The 14827-nt window shown below is 46.3% G+C and overlaps 1 protein-coding gene across 3 annotated transcripts in view; it reads left to right on the top strand.

Annotated features, from left to right (window-relative positions):
• Positions 1–14827, top strand: part of PTPN1 (protein tyrosine phosphatase non-receptor type 1) — a 68725-nt gene that overhangs the window by 41904 nt on the left and 11994 nt on the right. For 2 of the 3 annotated variants that reach the window (XM_081255469.1, XM_081255471.1), the window contains 3 exons: positions 3917–4007; positions 6914–7014; positions 9873–9971. In XM_081255469.1, the coding sequence (XP_081111595.1) occupies positions 3917–4007; positions 6914–7014; positions 9873–9971 (291 nt within the window). The remainder of the gene's footprint in view (positions 1–3916; positions 4008–6913; positions 7015–9872; positions 9972–14827) is intronic. The other variant, XM_081255470.1, reaches the window with a different exon arrangement.

Genomic DNA, 14827 nt, shown 5'->3' with positions numbered 1-14827 from the left:
TGCTGTGTTCTCTCTCACCAGAAAAGTACAGCTTAATAAATCCTTTGGCTGAATAAAATCAGTTGCACACTGTTGTTGCTATTTTGGCCCTTATTTCCTCAGAGTGAATACTTATTAGTTCAGTGGTTTATCCATGTCAATGATTTCTTCCATCTTCACCCAGTCACACCAGCTGGACTGATCAGATTGTTTCACATCACAAGGCAAAATTCGTACCTTTTACTAAACACTTCCAAATAACAAGTAGAATAAGAAATTTAAAACTGAGGTTTATTTTCCTTCAAGTCATTTTTCTGTATCGTGTAGCATTTCCCTGAAAGCTTAATCTCATCCATAAATGATCTGATGGCTAAGTTACTACTGGACTAATTTGTTTAATCCCAAGTGGGTTTATAATATATCATCATAGCTTTAAATTATTATCTCATTTCTAGTATGAGTCAAAAACTCCTCCTTGTCATTTTGTAGTTTTTTTAATAAGTGGAAGAGCAGAGTGTGGGCATTCTTTTTTGTAAAATCCAAGTTGAATGTATACATGGTTTAAGGACTTAAATAATACCATGATAAGCTTATAATAAAATCCAGTTACTTGCTGCCCGTACCTCCCTGTTCCCCAGTCTTTCTCTTCATGGATGACTATTTTGAACTCTTTGAGCTGCTGACTCTAGCTTGTATTTATTTCCGTATTTCTAAGGAAAATGCTTATCTTTGGATTGATTGATTTAGATCTTTACTAAGGTATAGGATTTCATTTTCTTAAACAGCCATTCCTTCTGCTTTGCCACTTTGCTTCCCCTCCCCCATTCTCCCAGTATGTTATACTTTTTGGTTAAAACCATATTCATTGTGTACATTATTTGCCTATGCACATAGTCACAGATAGTGTTGTACTGTACTGTTTCCTTTTTAATAGATTTTCCTGTAGTTAAGACTTCCCTGCCTTTTCTTCATCTGTAGAGTTTTCTTTCTACCTGTTGCTAATTCTTCCCATAGCTTCTGATAGCCTCTCAGAACAATTTTCCACAAGCTCATTCAGTGCTATGCAATAGAAGCACAACGCAACCCTTATGTGTAATTCTCCTTTTTCTAGTAGCCACAGTAAGAAAGATAAAAGGAAGCAGCTGAAAATAGTAGTATAGTTTGCATAATCCAATATGTTCAAAACGTTATTTCAACCAATAGTCAGTACTTCAAATATCTGAAATACCTTACTTTCTTTTTTTAGCACTAAGTCATCAAAATCCAATGTGTATTTTTACACTTGCGCAACATCTCTTTTCAGGCTGGCCGCATCTCAAGTGCTCTCTCGTGGCTTCTGGGCTGCTGTTTCGGACAGAGCAGTTTCAGGTGATTCCTCAGCTTCAGATTTGGTCTTGGAGGCATCCCTACTGGGGACCTCTGTTCTTTGGTCTGGATCGCTGGGTCTGTAGGCTGCCACACAGCTACCATTCTGAGACTTCTTTGCTTTGCTTCTCAGTTGGATTCCCTGTTTTCTGGACTTGAGGTCTTCTCATTTCCCTTTGGTGGTCTCGTTCGGTTGCGGTTGGTACAGGGGACAAAGGCATGTTGTTGACACGTCTGTCTCTTGAGTCATTCTGGGCCAATCTGGCTGCTTGCCTCCTAGGGCTGGTACATAGTTGTCATCCTGGGGCCTCCCCCGTCACAGCTTTTGTGGAAATTTCCTGTGCCTTTGCTCTTGTGTCGGATCCTTCCCCCCGACCCCCATCCTGTATATCTTACATCTTTCTCTTTCATGGTTTATTTCCTCACTCAGGTGGAAGACATGCTCCAGTGGATTGCTGCAGCAAGGGAGCAGGGGTGGTAAAGTTTTTGAGACCTTGCATGTCTGAAATGTTCTTCTTGTCCCTTCTCACTTGTTGATTATTGGGCTGTGTATAGAATTCTAAGTTGGACATCATTTTTCTTCAGAATTTTGAAGGCATTGCGCCATTGCCCTTCAGTGTTCTTGCAGAATCTGATCACCTTATCTTTTGAAAGTGAACTATTTTTTCTCCCTGGGAACTTACAGAATGTTCAGAATGTTCTTTTTGTCTGCAGGATTCTGGAATTGCAAATTAGTGTGCCTCGGTATGGGTCTGTTTTTGTCATTTTGATGAGCACTTGATGTGTCTGGCAGATTTCCTTGAACTATTTTTTAATGTATTCTTTTCTTATATTTTGTTTTGCTTAATTTTCCATTATTGTTATTTATTTATTTATTTAGGCTTTGCCTTCTGGAAAGGTAGGATTTCTTCTACCTTTATCTTATCACTCTTCAGTTAAGCTTACCATTTCTGCCATCTTGTTTTTAAGTTGCAAGAGACATTTTTATTGTATACAACATCCTGTTCTTAATCCATGGATACAGTATCTTATCTGAGTATATTAATAATGTATATATTTTAAGCTTTCATTTCTCTGCAGTTTATTTCCTCTAAGGGACCTTTTTTGCCTGTTTTATTTTTCTTTTAAATCTCTTTTGTATCAGAGGCTTTCTCTCCTCTGACATCTTGTAATCAGTAGTGTGTGCATGATGAAGAATAGGGGCTTACAGGGTCTACAGCGAGCTCTGAGCAGGTGTAAGGGGCTTATCAGCACAGATCTGGCCACTGGGCCTCTAGGTGCAGGTAGGCTGTTATTTCCGTACCCCCGTAGTGGCATCTCTGGGTCTTTCCTCTTGTCTGCTCAGATCATCTAGAGAGCACTCTGCCCCCTGACCTACATCTTCCAGAAAATAAATCTCCAGATTTCTGCAGAGTTGTGAGGCAGCGGTCACCCAGCAGCACGGAAGGGGGCGGTGGGAGTGGAGATGCTGCTCCCCTCAGGCAGCTCTGCCCCGCTCCCCTGCAGTGGATCCCACCCCTCCTTCCAGAGAAGCACACTTTCCGCGCCTTTGGAAGGTTCTGTGGTGCAAATCCTGATGGTTCTCTGCTTTCCCCACTGCTGGCTTGTAATTGAGCTTTCTCAGGCCTGCCAACCACTAATCAGTCTGATTTCCAGCTTCCAAAATTGTGTCGCTATTATCTGCTCTCCTGTTCTCTCACTGTGGGTTCGTCTTTTTTTTTTTTTTTTTAGGTTGTAATAGACTATGCATAACATACAATTTACCATTGTAACCATTTTTAGGTGTACATTTTAGTGGATTAAGTACATTCACATTGTTGGATGAGCTTTTCTTTTAATAATATGTAGTAAAATACAGACTTAAAGGAAACGATTTTTAAATAGGATTATAGGGGTGTTGATTTAGGGGAGCAAAATTAGATGTGTGTGATCCATCTAGCAGGACACATAACGTGCATCTTCTGTTAGTCCAGGCACTTGCTCTTTCTGACAGTTTGGTGTAATGGGATTTGTTTACCATCTCCTAGGAAAGCATTTGGATAGTTTGTTGGCGTAAAAGGGCATTTTATCTGCTCTTGATAACTGTAGCTTTACAAAAGGTTACAGATGGAACTCCCAGGCCTGACTTGGCAGGCTCTCCAAGATCTGGCCTGTACCCACCTGTGTGCCCCAGGCCTGTTGTTCCTCCCACCGGCCCACTCACTGTTCCTGCATAAGACGTGAACTCCAGCCCCCGTGCCTTTGCTGTGCTGGGGGTTCCTGAGTGAAACGTGCCCGCCCCCCCATCTTCCTGCCCTCTTCCACATCTTTCCAGCTCCCAGCCCCATGCCACTTCCCCCCACCCCATGCCACTTCCCCCCACCGCAGTTGTCCTTCTGTTTTCCTCCCATGACCTTGGACATGCCTCTGAATTAGCACCTTGCATTTCCCACACTGCGTGGCTCCCTTTGATGTCCCTTTCTGTGCTGGGTCTTCCTCAGCGCCCGGCGCAGGGCCCACGCTCAGTTAACTATCTAGATGAATTCCTGATGCCAGAGATTTCAAGAGAGAACTCTTTATCCTTTTTTTGTAGGATATCCGACACGAAGCCAGTGACTTCCCATGTAGAGTGGCCAAGCTTCCTAAGAACAAAAACCGAAACAGGTACAGAGACGTCAGTCCCTGTAAGTATTCACACTGCCGTTACTCTGCTTCCATTGCGTCAGCTCTTATTCAGCTGCAGGACCTCTCAGTCAGGACTCCTTTAGCCCCGGGGTTTGGTAATAAATTGATAGCAGTAAAGGTTTATGACTTGATTGTTTCCTATAATAAAGGCATTAGAGACTTATAGTAATGGTTCACTTTTCCACCCTTGTAGAAGGGGTAAGGTTTCAGTTCCTGGAAAATTCAGCTAAGTTCAAAGCACATTTTTTCGCTTTGACTATTTTAATGATGAATCATTTTCCTACCAGCTGAAGCAGGGTATAGCAGGCATAATATAATCACTTCTGGGTGACTCAGCAGAAGTCTTATTAGACCCCGATCATTGTTACTGAACTGCTAACGATGCCCTGCGCAGGCATTAAAGGATGGGAGCGGTTCACCCCCTCAACTAAAGCCGCAGTCAGCTCTGCTTGTCGACCCCACCCCCTGCTGCCATCATCATTTTTCGAGCTCTTTCCTGCCATTAGCTCTCAGCGTGCCCGCTGGCAGCCTCCTCTGCCTTCTGAGTAATTGGCTCTCAGTCCGCTGATATCTCGAAAGTAAATAACCAAATATGTTAGAATTTGTATAAAGTAACAAAACCTGGAGGGGAGTGAAGGACATGAACTTTGCCACCTCCTCTAGGCCACAGAGAACCTTCTGGCTCCCCTCCATGTGGCCGTTGCCAATCAGTGAGGGCTGTGGCTGCCAGCAGCTCCCCCGGCACTGCTCTCTGCCAGGGACATTGAAGATGCAGCCGGTCAGTCCCCAGCCAGGCACTTCCCGCCGGCCTGCCAAAGCTCACTGCCCTCCCGCCCTGAACTGTGCAGCGCCCAGGTCCCTGGGAGGGGCGCCAAGTCGGACCCCGGTTGGCACAGAGCAGTGTGCCTCCAACGGCTGCCACGGTCCCTGCCCCTCAGAGCTGCGTGGCCTTGGGCCGGTTGCCCCCTCCTCTGATCGTCAGTGAAACAGGAGTCAACGCGCATCTCAGGATCGTGCGAAGATGAATAAAGTCACGTCAGCCGCTCAGCCCAGTGTCTCACTCGTGAATGTTGGCTGCGGTTGAGATGGTCACTAACTGAAGGTGCTCGCCGGGAACATCTGAAGCGCGGGTCTAGGTCAAGTGACACATGATTTTGCCCCAATGCCCAATACTCTTGATTGAGCACATCTAGGCTATGGCACCTCGTAGGCTTTATTTAAAAATAATACTAACAGCCTCTCCTCAGGTGATGCTGCTGTGAGGCCCTGGCCAGCCGCCCTGAGCTGGAAAGAACCATCACTGTCCGCACCTTTCACACGGTGTGGCCGTGCCTTTGGTCTCTAGCCTTTGTTGTACTTGCTCAGAATTAGGCAGTAATATTGTCTTTAATATTCCTTTTCTACATTTTTGATCAAGGCTCATCTAAATGGTTTTATGACCCAGTTTTACAGAGAAAAAAGCAGCACTTAAAATATTCTTCCAGAGATACAATTCCCAGACTTTTTCACCCTCACCCAATCTTACTCCTTATATTTTGCTTTTTCTCCCCTACCTCTACTCTTCAGTAGAAAAGGTAATTTTCTTTTACGGTTATGGGGGAAATGGGGAGAATGTTTCAAGGTGGAAGCTCTGGGGACTGGGTATTATCTTCCATTTGGCAGGTGAAAAACCCAGCACTCGGTGAATAAGTTGTTTGCCCAAGGTCACCACCCAGTGCTGTTTGAATTCGCTCACATAACCACCGGTGCGGGTCATAATTTTTTTTTGAGATCTCTTATCTCCATGACCCACTTAAATATTACCCAAGTATTTCAGTTTGTATTAACCCTCTATGATGAGAAACATTATTCCAAACAGTGGCTAATTTCCTAAAACATCTCTTTGGAATCCTTTCGAATAGGAAGCCCCCAACCACTTATCCCCAGTAACTTTTCCTTTCCCACTGGGCGGGGGGAGAACTATTTATGGATGGTCACGTGAGTTTACCGTCCGTTGTGTTGTACCAGAAATAAAAATGCCCACCTGCTCTTGTTAGCTGCACTAGCAGGATAAGGAAGGTGGCCCTCAGGGAAACATGGCTTTTGTGACAAAGTTGTGGTAAAGGGGGGAAAAAGGGGGCTGTGCTTTTTCAGTAACCTGGGACAGACCTTCCAAACGCAAGCTTATTTTTAAAAACTCTTCTGAAAGTTACATTTAATAGACTTTCAGTGTTTTGGATTCAGAGCTTATTTTTTCCAGTTAAACTGTCTTTTAAGTGTCTTTGATCATGAGATTTATGTTATACTTGAACTTTGAAAAAAAAAAACAACCTTGTATCAGGGAATTCAAGGTATGGCTTTTCACACTGTTGTATGCTTAGGCCACTTAATCTTCAAACCATTAGGCATAGGTGAGGTTGAGGTGTGATCGTAAGTCTTACGTACTTAGCTCATTGTACCAGCTAGAGCTCTGGGGACTGGGTGGAATTTTTGGTGGATTTTTTTGCCTTTTAAAGATTGAAGCCACTGTATTTTTTACCCTTTAAAAGTATATATTAGGCATCAGAGAACAGATCCCTTGACATCCCCTTTCCCCAGTTTTCCAAGTTGTGGGGACAGTAACAAATATCATAAGATGGTCTAGCCTAAAAACAGATTTCCCAAAGAGGACATATTCTGTGTTTTAGTAGAGTTTGTCTCTGTTGCTGTTTCATGTTAAGTTTCAAACACTTCCAAAAACCTTTCTGAAAATACTAGTCGTTCCCATATTGATAACTAATCTCAGTTAAAACAGCTTGGCCTCAGCCAATGTGAACGCCCTGAGTGCCACCAACTCGCCTTCTTTGGTTTTCCCCATGGAGTACACTGCCTGTGTGGACATTTGGGTCCTCCAGGATTAACCTCTGAGTTCTGGTTTGCCTTTCAGTTGACCACAGTCGGATTAAACTTCATCAAGAAGATAACGACTATATCAATGCTAGTTTGATAACGATGGAAGAAGCCCAGAGGAGTTACATTCTCACGCAGGTAAGCAGATTGTTCGAACTTGACCCTAATGGTTTCTGCCTTACTCGATGTCAGTGTAAGAGTTTCAGAGCGCTGTTGTCTACGCCTCAAATAACATCTCTCACATCTGTGTCGAAGATCAGGTTTTAAAGAACCCAAAAAAGCAGCAAGGAAGGAAAAAGTCTTCCCTCAGAGATTGTCTGGTCGTGACGTGGATCTTTTCTGGGAAGTATGGCATTGCTGGGTTTATAGAAAACGGCAAGAAAATGCCAGAGTGGCCTGTGGTCTGTTGACAGAGGCAGCAGCTAGAGAAGAGCAGTACCTGTGTTGAGTCCATAAGTATTCGCCTCAGAGTGTCCAGTGCTGCGCATGGAAATCTAAGAGGGTTAGCAATAGACGAGGAAGCTTTATCCAGATGGCCATTCAGAATTCCTCTGCATGGTCCTCATTCTTGCGGGGGGGGGTGGGGGGGTGCATGGAGGGGGTGGATTATGTGGACAAGCATGCAGAATCACTTGAAACTCCCACTGGTTTTTGGCATCTTTATGGGGAAAAAAATCATAAAAGTTGTTTAATAATTGACCTTTTGTGAAACACGTACTGGTGTATGACCCAAAGACCACGGGTATCTGGGAAAGGGGATAAAGGAGTTTCCTCTTAAGTACTTAATTTTCTCATGTCTTAATCTGTTACCTGTAAATTGGTCTAAACAGTCTAAGTTTCTCTCTCTTTTTTTAATCCTAATTTTTGTTTTTTCATTGCGTATCAGTTTTTATCCGTAGTATATTGGGTTTGCGTTATAGGGTGATTGTGAACGTCATAACTGTGCTTAATATTTGGAGACTGAAAGGGCAATGAAGCCAGAAAGTGCAGTGAACAAAGTCTGCTTTGGGGCAGGGCGTATCCCTGGTGGCCCTTCTTTACCGTCCCTTTTGTCCTGTCCCAGTTCCTTTCCGCACGTGACCACAGTTGGCCCTCGTGCCCCCCAGTCAGTGTATGGAACGTCAGTCCCCGGGCCCTCAGCCCATGGTCCTCCCAGCACCTCTGGGGTGGGGATGAGAAGGAGCGAGACCTTGGTGGTGGCAGGCTGGTGGGAAGAGGTCGAGGCAGAGTGGCTTCTTGGGAACTTCTCCTTTTAGAAGTAGTCAAGTTTCTTACTTCCTCATTTCAGCCATTCAACTTTGGTGTGGGGTCGGGAAGCCCAAAGCAAAGATAGGGTCTGTAAAGTCACACAGAGCATTAGGAAATCACCATGGAAACTTCTACACCGCCGTCCTCCCCACCCCCATGCCCTAGCGCTTCCTTGGCACATCTGAAGGTCTGTCTGTCTGTCAGGTTGTACCATGGTTATATCCAACTGCTTACATGGTCTCCCTCTGCCCTGAGATTCACATGTGGGATTAAAGCAGGCTGACCCCAAAGTTACATCCCTAGACAATATGACTGAAATATTTTCTAAGCCACAAAACCGAAAAAGCCCTGCCCATTTTTTATTTTTATGTTGTTCATTATGCAAATAATGCAAGGCTATAGTCTCATTTTTTTAAGGGTAGAGAATAATGTCACAGATGCTGGCCTTCATGTCTGTCTTCAAGTGTTGGCTGAGTTTGGCGTGTATCCTTTCAGATCTTACAGGATTTTTAATCCCTCAGACCCATTCTAAACTGGCGTGAAGTATGGGGGCAGGGGAGTAACCAGAGCCACTGCTATGGGGACCTGGCAAGAGGGTCCTCGTGCCCAGCCATGGGACCCCTGATTCCTACCTTCCTGGAGCCATTTTTCTGTCAGTTGGCTGGAAGGGGTTATGGAATCCGCTATTGTCTGAGACTCTGTAAGGGGCCAGGATTTGTCAGGTTTAGGCAGCAAATCCCAGATAAGTTCAGGGAAGGAAGTGAGAGGGCACTGAGGGCTCCGTGGTCGAGGGAAGCGCGGTGAGACTTAAAGGGAAAAGCTGTAAAGACTGAGGAGATTTTGGATGAAGGTGAATGGAAACCATTTTAAAAGAAGTGGTGCTGGCCAGAGGAGGTGACATGCTCTGTCATGCAGGTGATAGGTGATGTCCCTTCCAGGCAGCACTAAAAATTGAGGCAAACTCGAAGCATTCACACCCTATATCCAGTAAACATCTGTTCCCATTGCCGGGGGGCTGGCGTGAGACAGGCCCCACTGCTCAGCAGGCACCCCTACCCCCCATGCCCCGGTGACACCATACCCCTTGGGCCACCCACCTGATCATTGTGTGTCCACATCTCATGTTCCTTGGTCCAAGGATGAAGGCTGTCTGTGGTCACGTTAACCATTATTAATAGTAATAATAATCGGTACATTTTATTGGGTGTTTACTGTATTCCAGGTACTGTGGTAAGGCCTAATAAGTATTGATAACAGGAACATAGTTAATCTGCACAACCATGTGAATAGGTGGAGAAACTGAGGCAAGGAGAGGTGGGGTGACTTGTCCGAGGTCACACAGATAGTAAGTGATTGGAGCTGGGACCAAGCCGTCAGAAGCGTCCCTGTTGACCCCTTCCCCACACTGCCTCTCTCCTGCAGCCAGGAGTTTTATTCGCTGTACCACCCGCCCTAAGGCGTTCTCAGTGGAGCCCCTCAGCGGGCCAGCCCAGACCAGAAAGCAGAATCTGTGTTTTCTCTCCTCCTTCGCTCAGCTCTGAACCAGCCCTGAGATGCCGAAATGACCTTTCACCGCGTGGTAGGAAATAGAATTGTGGTCACCACTAGGCCGGGAGAGGCGGGTCCCTGTCCCAGCCGCGGCCACCGCGCTGCCTGAGGGCCCTGTCATCCACTCACCGCCAGCAGTGAGCTTGCACTGGAACGTGTTTGTGTGTAAAATGCATACACTGTGCATTGTGTGTTTGCAGGGCCCTTTGCCCAATACCTGCGGTCACTTTTGGGAGATGGTGTGGGAGCAGAAAAGCAGGGGCGTTGTCATGCTCAACAGAGTGATGGAGAAAGGCTCGGTAAGTCATAGACTGATCCACTGTTTGCATCCCTGCCCGTGTGGATGCCAGTCCACAAAGTCGACATCTGTCCGTGTTTATTTCCTTGAGTTGCTTTCATATTTCTATCAGAAAAACATAAAGAAGCAGTATACAAATACATGTTTATTGTAAACAAGTCAGATACGTAGGTGAATTTAAAAGAGGGAAACAAGTCAAACTGCCCTCGACCTATTCTCCACCCTGCCCCCATCCGTCAGTCCCTCCAGTGTGGGACGCGTGTGTCCTGCTTTCCTCTCCCCTCTCAGTCTCTCTCCTGCTTCGTGTGCTGCTGTGCTTGTCTTGTGGAGCTGTGTGAGCAGAGTTTTATTTTGAAAAGCAAGTTCCTACTGTATCTTCATCATATATGCTTTTTCTGGCTGGTAAAAGCTTGCCTCTCCGCACCTGAGTTGTGGGAGCAGCTGGACCCTGGGTTCGCCTCCGTAAAATCTCCAGATGCTTGGCTCCTGGCCACACCTCTTTAATGTGGACGTTGTCTGCTTGTGCTTCACTTCAGGGTGTGTGTTCCTTTCTTCCAAGTTCTTTGCCACGTGAACTCGAGGTGTGCGTTTGGTCAGGCCACCTCCTGCCCCTCGACGGCTCTCCTCAGGCTCTCCTGCGTCCTATATCCCAAATGACCTTTCTAAAGCAAGTCTCACCACACCTCTTCACAGCTGAAACTCTTCTGGGGCTCCCCCTGCCTCCCAGGATATGCATAATGTGGCTGCTGGACCGGGTATGGTTGGGCCCTAGTTAATCTGGACCCCCCAGCCCCGCCTTCCGTCTCCAGACTTCAGCCAGGACAAACGTTTATTTATTTTATTAAATGTTCTTTTTTTTAAGTTTTTTTTAAGTTTCTTGCCAGTTCTCTGGGCTAATGATCCGAATCACACTCGCCCCACTTCCCGGCATCCCACGTTGCTTCCCTTGGGGCCGCGGCGGCTGTGCTCTCCCTCCCCACACGTCTTAGAAGTAGGGAATAGATGCCGCATCCCCGCCCCCCTGGCTCCCGCCCGCTTCCCGCTACACTCACGGCCAGCACCGGCACCAGCACCGCCGGGGCTCCGCAGCCTCAGAGGTGGAGGCCCCGGGAGGAGGTGGGCTGAGGAGCACCAAGACCGGGAGGAGCGTGTGGCCCAGGCCCAGCCAGGTGCTGGCACTGTGCCCCCTGGGGCTCAGCGGGGGCACTGCTGTCCCAGCCATCCTGGCTGCATCGGGATGCGGCCGTGGCTTGCCAGGAGAACATGAAGGCTCCGGAGACGCCACGCCTCTGAAGAAAGCACAGTCGTGGCCCTAAAGGGGAAAAGTACAAGTGCAAAGAAGTAACACATCCACGGAAACGTGAGCGGTGAAAACCTAAAGCAGTAAGGCACTCGCCACAAAGCCTCTTCCCTCCCCCACCCGGACAGGAACAGTCTTGGTTACAACAAATGGCCTTCTTACGGCGGCACATGTTTAAAATCATATTTTTGCCTCTGCCTCCTTTTCTTGAAAGAGAGTATTTATTCGCTCCACAGTCACAGGTGTAAAGAGCTCACCTGAGCGTTCAGTTGATGCAGTAACGCTTCTTGTCTTAGAAAGAGTGGTTTTTGATTTTCTCTGCAGTGGCTTGATTAATAAAATGTGAAGTTGCAAATGTGAAGCAAACCCTCACCCATCACCACTCACGTCAGCAATTTTGAGTAAAGAAGCAAAACACGAGGTTCCTGCAACACACGCACTCCGCAAGGGGAAGTGAAACACGGTGGCCGGTGCAGGTGCTGAGCACAGGTGACCCTTTGGGGTCTTCCAGCCTCATCGCTGCTGACGTTTGGGCCAGATCGCTCTCTGTCATGGGGGGCCGGCCTGTGCATTGGAGGGTGTTTAGCAGGATCCCTGGTCTCTGCCCACCGGATGCCAGTATCACCCCCACCCCAGGTTGAAGCCATCACAAATGTCCCCAGACAGTGTCCAGTGTCCCCTGGGAGGCAGAATGGCCCTCAGTTGAGAAACACTCTGTAGTCGTATGGAGGGTTGAGAATTTTAAATCATGACTTATTTATTTTAAAATCATCAGATATGGTAGCATTTGCCTTTTATTTGTTACTAAAAGTTCAGGTGAAACCTCTTTGCTATTTGCACGCGGTTTGCTTTAGCTACTGTTGCCACAGGACACGAGGAGTGGTGTCCCGGTACCGCAGTCACATGTTCGTCACCAGGCCCTGCTCTTGGTTGTCGCCCACCCAAGGCCGACCAAAAATGGACCACAGATCCACTGTGACAACCTTTCAACCCCTTGGACTGCTATGTTGGCCATTAAAAAAAAGCAAACAAACACCGAGTTGGTTTTTATTGTCGTTCACTGTGATAACGTGACAGTGGTCCCTGTTTTCCTTTGCGGCTCTTCTGTTCACTGTGGGTCTTTTGGGCCTGCAGATTGGCGTGGAAAGCAACGTATGGTTTATGGTTCTTAAAGTTTCCTTGGGATAAACATTTTTAATTCAGCCTCAACGTTATCACCCCATACGGGCTGACTGGGGAAAATTATAAGAAATTGCAGTGTCTTGTTTGCTCAACTAATCTAATTATAACGTCTCCACACAGCCCGTGGTAAAAACCAGCTTGCAGAGCGTTTCCATGTAATGCATATTTGTTTTCTGGTTTCCTTCTTTCGCCAAATAGTGGAAGATGTTCTCCCTGTATTTTTGGCAGACCTGCCCGTTACCCTTTTGGGACCCTGTGCTTCCTGGAAAACCATTGTGCAGAAAATGATTGTGTGTGTTAGACTGAGGTCATCCACATGGCCACAGTTCTCATTCATTCAATTTAAAAACTGAGTTTAGACATGACGGGATAGAGTGCATGTGTGTAGGGGCCGGGCTTATTGTCTAGGCAGGGGAAGTAGCAAGGCCATGTTCAACCAGAAACATCGCCCATATCTCTCCCCTGAAATCCCTACTGAAGATGCTGTTTGATTTCAAGTGCTTTCAGGCCCGAGACACTAGGTTTTGTATCATAGGTGCTTTAGGCTTTGTGCATCTCTCTCGTACTCTGCTTTTAGTTCTCTGTGTTCATTCTTCTTTCAGCCAAATCACCCATCACAGGGTCACCCCAGATGACTTTCATGGATTTTTCTCAAGATGGCATAGCTCTTTGTTTTAGATGGACCCAAGCAAGGACTCTCTCACACCCGCCTTCATGGTGGTAACAGCAGGTATGACAGATGCCAGCACTTTGGCACTGCCACATGGCTGTTTGGTGCCAACCCAAGACATGCCTCAGTGTTAACCCTGAAGAAGGACTGCTTTCCAATAAAATAAATCTCCTTTTCCGGTCACTATGTATCAAGTAAATAGGATAACAGGAAGTAGTTGATATTGTGCTTATTTTGTTTTGTTTTGTTGCATATGTTTACAACAAAAATTTCTACAGGAAATGACAGAGAGCAGGCTGTGGCATGTTGCTATAGATGCCTAAGAGTTCTCTTAAGAACTCCTGTTTTTTAAATAAGTATTGACACTTAGTGTGTGCCAGAATTCCTCAGCTGTAGAGTTCCAAAGTCTTGCTCTTTACCCAGATTACAGAGATTTGGAAGGCTTTATATTTGCTTTTGAAAGTGAGTGCTTGCTGTGTGGACATGAGGTTGAAAAGACTTGCCTTTCCTGCCCATGAGGCATGAAAACATTGGCTTCTTCTTTGGTAGCAACTCGCCATTCTGCATTTCTGCTTCTTTGCTTTACTCTTGGTCTGCTCACTGAATTGGGTGCCCACTCCAGCACACGTGGTTTTGGACCTACCAGGGCAGTCTCTGTTTCTGGAGTCTCAAGGCATTACACAGGTCTAATGATTTGAAGTGTGGGAATGAATGCATCCTTTAAGCGTCTCCTGAAGTCTTGCTGTCATCTGCCTCGCCCACTTTGGCTAAGCATGGGATCGTGCCATGCCATTGATGCTTCTGCGTCCTGAGTGGCAGGATCTCTTTGGTGCTGACAGACGGGCTCTGTTCCAGGGGTTCATCTTTGGCGCTCATCATTGGTGCAGGGAGGGTGGAACTGGCCAAAACTTTAAAACAGGCCAGTGTCCAGGCTCTTTAGAAAGCCTTATTGGCCTTCTGTTCGGGAACCATAAAGTTTGATGCTGTGTTGGCATCTCAGTGTGGTGTTTCTTAATTTGTTTCCCTCCCTTTTTTCTGTTGCTTTGGTTTTCATTAAAGCAGGACCGATGGGCTTTTGTTGTTCTGTCTTCGGCCTCTTCAAGAGCCTCCTGGCTCCTCTGAGTCAATGCATGTTGAATTATAAGGGTCTTGAACTTGTACCATTTCCCAAAGAGCTGTTTACACACACTGATATTTCATTTGCTGGAAGTCATACCGCCTTTGAGGGTCCCTCTGTCTGGTTCCTCTGGCTTATGGACCTGGCAGCTTAGCCCCCATCTACCTGCTGTTCTTATCCAGAACAGTCATCAGCAACCAGAAATGTCTGGCACAGAAACTTGGCTCAAGCAAAGCATGCCACTAAATTTGACTCAGATTTTCTTTCTTGAACTCTAAATGAAACCAAATCTTTGGGAGTTTGCTTGCTTTAAGGAAAATGTTAATGAGCTATGTTTAAATCAAGAGCATCAAGTAGTTTCTAAAATTTTTAAACTAGAACAAGGGATTTTTCTGAACTGAACCAAACCAGAATGAAAGGGTGGGGTGGGGCAGTGGGTGATCCCCAGCCTTGGAGGACCCCTCTGCAAGCCTTCTCGATTCTGGTTTGCATTTGATTACAGCCCTTCAAGCTTTTTACGGTGTTTCATGTGGTCTCTTCTAGTCTTGGTTATCGTCCCCAGGGTAAGGAGTCTGCGCTGTGCCGAGA

Source organism: Mesoplodon bidens (genome assembly GCF_964165515.1).
Source record: "Mesoplodon bidens genome assembly, chromosome: 15".
Lineage (NCBI taxonomy): Eukaryota > Metazoa > Chordata > Mammalia > Artiodactyla > Ziphiidae > Mesoplodon > Mesoplodon bidens.
Note: the sequence above shows the minus strand (reverse complement) of the source record. Positions and strands in the feature narration are given on the sequence as shown.